The sequence below is a fragment of the Bidens hawaiensis genome, unplaced genomic scaffold, assembly GCF_021521415.1.
Source record: "Bidens hawaiensis isolate Kalapana, Puna unplaced genomic scaffold, B.hawaiensis_p1.1 tig00039976_1, whole genome shotgun sequence".
Taxonomy (NCBI): domain Eukaryota; kingdom Viridiplantae; phylum Streptophyta; class Magnoliopsida; order Asterales; family Asteraceae; genus Bidens; species Bidens hawaiensis.
Window position 1 is genome coordinate 115,745 of NW_027497031.1, and position 8,119 is coordinate 123,863.

Genomic DNA, 8,119 nt, shown 5'->3' on the forward strand with positions numbered 1-8,119 from the left:
GCAGGTCACCTGAAGAACAACCTTCTCTGCTGGACCTCATACTCGTGGGAAACGTTACTTAACCCCCAGATTATCCGTAATCTGCCCCGGGTCACTTAGTGTTTCTTCAGTTCCCTAACCGGTTCGAGCCTGGAACCGGTTTAAAAGGGGGTTTTGAATATAGAAACCTGTTAGGAACCGGTTCCGGTTCCTAGTCCCAAACCGTTTTGAACATGCCTAGCACAATCAGTCAAATAATCATATGCTGATATTCAACACATATTATAAAACTTATAATGGGCTTTCCGTAAAGTTATGGCCCATGCAAGGTTCTTATCAACATGAGAGCTTGGTGGCCCAACAAGTGGTCAATTAAGCCATTAAGGTGGAGTGGTGGGCGTTTTTCTTTTTCTTTTTCTTTTTTTTTTTTCTTTTTTTCCCAATACACACTTTTAACACACGATTATTAGCTTATTAACATTCTATTATTGAAGTTCTATGTTTTTTTCTCATATAATAAATGACTTATACTTAAAAAGATATATAATTAGGTGACAATGAAAATAACTTTACTTAATCAATCAACAACCCGGACATCTAGTATCCCTTCTTGAGGTAGTTTGTGCTCCCTTTCGTATTTTAGAAACTAAAATCCATATAGATTCTTAGATTCATATAACGAAGTTGATTGTACGGCGCTTTAGGTTGCTTTACAGGTACAATCTACTAAGCGATTGGTCGACAAAGAAGCTTTCAGTGTGAAAACTCAGTCGGATATAGCAAAATATAGATTCCAAAGAAAGTATTTGTTTATTTCATGTTATACCGCAATTTTGGCTTGAAGCTGGTGACTCATGTAGAATAATGGTAACAACGGGTAATGAAGTAAATGATCGGCTAAAGTTTAAGGATAAAGCTTATGGACGTAAAGTTTATGAAAATAGGGGTAGCAAATTATTCTGACTACATTGGTTTATTTGTATGATTAGAAATTGTCGAAGCACAAAATGGAATCTGACCTGACCCATGACGGAGCTTCCACGGATTTCGAGATGAATGAACCGCATCCTGGTCTGCTGATCCTCTCCTCCGGCTGCTCGCGATCTGCAGTGGCGTTTTGGGGGTGTGGAGGTGACCGCTAAGATGATCTTGAAGATCTCTTGTTCACAGACACAAAAACAGGTGGTGGCACCTACTGAGCATGACCCCATGATAAGGAGGTGAAGACCTCCTTATATAGAGTCTCATGGCCACCATCATGATACCCTAATGGGCCTAGCCCAATTAGGGCTACCTCCACAAACCTCCTCAGCCCAATAACAAATGTATTAGCCCATATAATAAAACAAACCAAATATAATAAATTTAGGATTGTAAACCGGGTTTAATACCATACCCCTACAAGCCCCCCCAAGTCCAGCGTTGCTCCTGGGCGCGCAAGCGCTTAGGTGGAGCGTTGGACTTTATAAGGTGTTAGGGCGGTTTTTTCCCTTTTATTCGGCCTTATCTTTATTGTCTTGAGTCTGGGAGATTTTCTCCATGATGGTGACGCGTTGTGATCCTTAAGATAATGGTGGTGTCGAGTTATAAGGATAATAAAGCTTGCGCGCGAGAGGCGTCTTACGAGCTGAGAAATAAAGCCTGCGCGCGAGAGGCGTCTTACAAGCTGGGTAATAAAGCATGCGCGCGAGAGGCGTCTTACAAGCTGAGCAATGAAGCCTGCGCGCGAGTGGCGTCTTACGAGATGAGAATAATAAAGCCTGCGCGCGAGAGGCGTCTTACGAGCTGAAAATAATAAAGCCTGCGCGCGAGAGGCGTCTTACGAGCTGAAAATAATAAAGCCTGCGCGCGAGAGGCGTCTTACGAGCTGAAAATAATAAAGCCTGCGCGCGAGAGGCGTCTTACGAGCTAAGAGTAATAACTGAGCTGGCGCGTGAGGCGACTTACGAGCTGTAATAATAACTGAGCTGGCGCATGAGGCGACTTACAAGCTGTAATAATAACAGTAGCCTGCGCGCGAAGCGTCTTACGGCTGTAATAATAATGTAAACCTGCTCGCGGGGCGTCTTACGGGCTGTAATAATAATGGAAACCTGCGTGCGGGGCGTCTTACGGGCCGTTAATAATAATAGTAGCCTGCGCGCGAAGCTTCTTACAGGCTGTAATAATAATGTAAACCTGCGCGCGGGGCGTCTTACGGGCTGTAATAATAATGGAAACCTGCGCGCGGGGCGTCTTACGGGCAATGAAAGTAATGATAACAAAAGCTGGCGCGTGGCCGACGGGTTTATGAGGATTCCCAACCTTCAAGTATGGCGGGGAGCCGTATGGGAAATTGAGGATTCCCAACCTTTAAGTATGGCGCGGAGCCGTATGGGAAATTGTGAGGATTCCCAGCCTATGGCGCGGAGCCGTATGGGAAATTGTGAGGATTCCCAGCCTATGGCGCGGAGCCGTATGGGATATTATGAGGGTCCCCAACCCTTAAGTTTGGCGCGTAGCCATACGGGATATTATGAGGATTCCCAACCTTTAAGTTTGAGCTAAAAGGCTAAGGCCCTGACGTTTTAGAGTTAAGACTCGTCAACGCGTTTGAGCTTGGAGCTCACGCATGTATGTTTTACTTCGCTTTCTTTTTAATTTGATGTCAATATAATGTTGTCATATTGCTCAAATTAGTAAAAGGAAGTGCGAAACATGTATGCGAAAACTTGTATGCGGTGGCGCGAATGCAAAACTGCTGTGGCGAAGTGATCGCCGGGAGCGCGCATGCGGAACCCGAAGTTGATACGCGGTGGGACGCGTAATCTAAAGATTTTGAATGCGTGAGCATCTGTGATGTGTGAGCATGCGTTACGCGTGAGCATGTGATATGCGTGAGCGTACTTGATGCTTGAGCATGCTTGATGCTTGAGCATGCTTATTGCTTGAGCATGCTTGATGCTTGAGCATGCTTGCTGCTTGAGCATGCTTGATGCTTGGGCATGCTTATTGCTTGAGCATGCTTGCTGCTTGAGCATGCTTATTGCTTGGGCATGTTTATTGCTTGAGCATGCTTGATGCTTGAGCATGCTTATTGCTTGAGCATGCTTGATGCTTGAGCATGCTATGCTTGATGCTTGAGCATGCTTATTGCTTGGGCATGCTTGCTGCTTGAGCATGCTTGCTGCTTGAGCATGCTTGATGCTTGAGCATGCTTGCTGCTTGAGCATGCTTGCTGCTTGAGCATGCTTATTGCTTGAGCATGCTCTGCCTTCATGTCTGGGCGCGCGCGCGCGACCCGCTGAGGCGCAGAGTAATCGCCTGGGCGCGCGCGCGACCCGCTGAGGCGCAGAGTAATCGCCTGGGCGCGCGCGCGACCCAAAGGTTTTGAATATCCACATCAGGTAGGTTTTATGTAAAACCAACAGATCTGATAGGGTTTATAAACCTATGAATATGAGGTGTGGCTGCTGCTCGGACGAACCCAGATCTGAAAACCCAGATCTGAGGGTTTTCCCCAAAAGCTCGTTGTTTTCTTTCCCCCAAAAGCTTGGTGGTTCTTCCTGAGATTTTGATGAACGGATCGGAGGGCCGAGAAGAGAGGCCAGTGTGGTTCATTGCCGTCCCACGGATGGCGCCAATGTCGAAGCACGAAATGGAATCTGACCTGACCCATGACGGAGCTTCCACGGATTTCGAGATGAATGAACCGCATCCTGGTCTGCTGATCCTCTCCTCCGGCTGCTCGCGATCTGCAGTGGCGTTTTGGGGGTGTGGAGGTGACCGCTAAGATGATCTTGAAGATCTCTTGTTCACAGACACAAAAACAGGTGGTGGCACCTACTGAGCATGACCCCATGATAAGGAGGTGAAGACCTCCTTATATAGAGTCTCATGGCCACCATCATGATACCCTAATGGGCCTAGCCTAATTAGGGCTACCTCCACAAACCTCCTCAGCCCAATAACAAATGTATTAGCCCATATAATAAAACAAACCAAATATAATAAATTTAGGATTGTAAACCGGGTTTAATACCATACCCCTACAGAAATGATAAATTATTCGTTGAAATATGTCAAAGCAAGTTTCTTTATTTAGGTATAAAATATATAAAATAACTCACATTTTTAAAAACTAAAAAACCAACAAATTGTTATTCTCACTCTTGTGATGTTCTAAGTTGGTTAAAGTATGAAAAAAGATGTCAATGGTTCAAATTCTATACAATGTCAAATTAAACTTTAATAATTCATTAATTTATTTGCAAAATATTATAACATCAAACAATTACCAACTTAGTTATCTTCGGCTTTTCAAAGTACTCTAGTACTAAATCATTAAATGCAACATCTACTATTAAGTTTAATACTAAAACTATTAAAATAATTAAAACCCATGTATAAAACTTCAAGAAATATAGAAATAAAGGTATATTTATTAAATAATAATAATAATATAGAGTCCTACTAGTGATCAAGGCCATCCATGCACAGTACAAAACAACACATCCCCATAAATACACTTCAAATCAACCACCTCTCTCCGACGTCATCTCCGCCGCCGGTGGTGGTGGTGATTCTGCCTTCTGATTGATATCTTCTACAAGCAAACTATCATCATTACTATTATTGTTAATATTGTGGTCAGAAGATATGGTGCATGTTAAATCATTACACCCTACTTTTGCTTCCGAAGGTGATGTGATGGTGGCAATGCTGGTGACGCTTACAACCGGTACAGGCTCTGTCAGTGTCCTGCCATCACGCGGGGGTGTGAATACTACCGGCATGTACTCCTCCGGCGAGTCGGGAAACTTTGAGTTCTTGAAATGTTCCTTTAATGCCTCTAGACCCTATACAAATAACCAATGTTTTAAAAACCGACAGGTTTTGCATATTAAGCTGGTATCTTAAGTCCGGTATTCTTGGACGGTTTGCTAGAAAATCAGCGGCGGTTTTTTCTAACACACTGGTTTAAACCAGCAAGCCGGTTTTAGGCCCACGAGATTTTGATATTTTGCGAATCATATTTTTTAAAAACTACCTTTAACTTAGTGATTAACATTAATTAAAACTAGTAAACTTTTGTTTTTAGGTTACTTTTTAATTTAATGTTGCATTTATATGAATGATATTACAAGATAAATTACAAGGCAATTATGCAACCCAGTTGAACTTTCCGGCACAACGCGATTTAACCGGTTGTACCGTTTTTTTTATCACAATCTGGTACAAGTTAAAAATAGTTTTTTAAAACATGTACACTATTTGTAACTATTAATTTACATATATACTATTTTTAAAATATAATAATACCTGTACTCCAGTTGTATATTTCAAAATAACATTTACTTGATGTATGTAATAATATTTACATACTATTTGTAAAATATAAATAATAACTAAAACTATTATTTCAAAATAACATTAATACAATGTAATAATATGAATAATATCTACACACAAATATCGATGTTTACCTGTACTCTAGCATAAGAGATTTGACATATTTTCTTGGAATTAAAGACCTCCCAGTTCTGACGATCAAAAGCTTTGTATAACCTCCATGTCGCCTCCGGAGACGTCATGTTCACGAACCCATATCCGACATTACATTTATTCCTGTCAAAAACCGAATCTTTAAACTCTCTAAACAACCTACCCTCGCTACTCAAAAAGGGCTAGCAACACATTCTGTTTCAGACTTTTTCAATATAACACAACTCATTTAAGTGGAAAAAATATAATTTAACGATATCATTCCAACGTACACAAAATCGATCGGTAGATAAACAAAGTCATATGAAGACACCGGTTTATTTTCGCCCTTGTTGCATTGAATGCAATGGTTGTCCAACATGTTTAGTAACAGTTTTAGACTGCAAAACAAAAACAAAAACAAAAACACATGTTTAAGTTCAAGTGACATGTTATTTTGATAATATTAATAAATAATTTTACAAAAATAACCTGTACTTATTTGGAATGTTTTTGATCATCACAGTTGTTCTCAAATCTTCAAAACTAGAAACAACAGCAGCATCAGTACCACCTTTAATCAAATACCTAGGATCCGCGTTTCGATTATATCGGGGACCCTTCCACGGCTTGCTTCGGGCAGCATTCTCGGGTGACTTCGGGTGCTTGTAAACATTTTTCTTTAAAGTGACATTATTACACAATGGTTTGTTTTGAACTTCATGGGATATAATATTGGGAATGTGTTTGTTTTGATTGTTAATATTGAGTACATTCCCAGTACCAGGGCGAATGAACTCTACCACCACCGGCTTACCTTTGATTTCTCGGCCGTTGAGCGCGGCCACGGCCTTGGTTGCGTCTCTGGTGTCGTAAAACTCGACAAACTTTTGTTTTTTTTTCAATGGAATTTCACTAATTTCCTTCACATCCCCTGAAATAATAATAATAATAATAATAATAAATTTTTCTTCAATGGAATTTAAGTAAATTTATTCACATTCCCAGATAATAATAATAATAACAACAACAACAATAATTTTTTTAATGAAATTTCACTAATTTGCTCCCTGACAATAATAATAATAATAATTTTTTTAAATGAAATTTCACTAATTTTCTACCTGTTAATAATAATAATAATAATTATTATTATTATTTTCAATGAAATTTCACTAATTTTCTCCCTGAAAATAATAATAATAATATTTATAGTAAACATAATAAAATTTTCTTCAAATGGAATTTTTCTGATTTCCTTCACACTCCCAAATAATAATAATAATAATAATTTTCAATAAAATTTCCTAATTTTCTCCCTGAAAATAAATAAAAAAATCAATTCATGGAATTTCACTAATTTCCTTCAGGTCCCCTAAAGATAATAATAAGGACAGGTTTTACTATCTAAAAAATTATAAAAGATTGAAAACGGTAATAAAAATAAAAACAATAACAATAATAATTTAATAATAATAATAATAATATAATTTAGCCTATAAAATCCGAAATTTATAACCAGATACAAAACAACAAAAGTATCAACATCGTCAGATATGTATGTTCAGATACATTCGAAAGCGACATGTCCAAATAAGTTATTTTGTCATTACCATTTTTAACATTTATTAAAAGCTAAAAAAAAAGTAAAAAAGTACACTTACCAAAAGATTTAAATATATCACTAACAGCAGCCGTAGATACGTCGGAATCCACAGTAATAACAACACCGCCTTGATTATACCGGTCGGGAAGCCCGGCCGCAACCGGGTACGCAAACTGTGCCCAAACCACTTGACCCGAAACCAGTCCACGGGCCTGAAGTACAGGCGGTGGGCTGGCAAAAGACCAGACCATGTGTCCGTCAAAATACTGCCTAACACGGCATTGTTGTTGCACGTGTTGTTGAATATTATTCAACGCGTCACACGCGTGTCTGATATCATAAAAATGAACAGTTAATATTCCGTCTCTGAGTCTGTCCATTTGTACGGCACGGACATCACCAAACAGTTCTAGGTCCCGCCGTACAGTGGATTCACTCACGTGCGTTGGGACTGATGTTAAAACAAGTGCACGTGTGGGTGTTGGTGGGATTATTATTGGACATGTGTAGTACACATTATTATTAATATTATTATTATAAGTTGGTATGAATTCTTGGGCGGTGGGGTTTAAGGGTGGCGGAAGCCGGTGAACTCTGGCTTCGGCCATGGTGGTTGGTGGTCGGAAGCTGGTTTTTGGGCAGAGGAAAGTGAAGAGTGAGGGTTTATTGAGTTGATGTATGTATGAATGTATGTGTGTATTTATATATGCGTGATATGTCTCTTGAAAGGAACAAAAGGGGGTTGAGTTTGAGTAGTTGTTTAATGGTTGATGATGTGGATATTAAAGGTTGATATCTTTAGCACTATGTTTTTTACCATATATCAAAAGATTGATATAATGTATAAGGTATGGTTTCATTGTTTTTCATCTACCATTTCATTTTATTCAAACAATGTCTTTGGGCCTACTAATTGTGTCATTAACCTTTGGAGTTGTGTAGGTTTTCTAGAAGATTGAATATATTTATAAATCTATTTGCTATACATTCTACAGCCATTGTTTGGTCATGGTAACTTTGACGGTTGTGAAGATTATTTTTTACACAGATGACTGATAAATTCTTCAATAA

At 39.3% G+C, this 8,119-nt stretch overlaps 1 protein-coding gene across 1 annotated transcript; it reads right to left on the reverse strand.

Annotated features, from left to right (window-relative positions):
- Positions 1–4,493: 4,493 nt before the first annotated feature.
- On the reverse strand, positions 4,494–7,899 carry LOC143591661 (protein terminal ear1-like). Its single transcript, XM_077071808.1, has 5 exons — positions 7,107–7,899; positions 5,935–6,376; positions 5,736–5,843; positions 5,445–5,586; positions 4,494–4,817 (listed from the first exon to the last, which is right to left on the reverse strand). The coding sequence occupies exons 1-5, from the start codon at positions 7,654–7,656 to the stop codon at positions 4,494–4,496; spliced, it is 1,566 nt and encodes a 521-aa protein (XP_076927923.1). The 5' UTR covers positions 7,657–7,899.
- Positions 7,900–8,119: the final 220 nt, after the last annotated feature.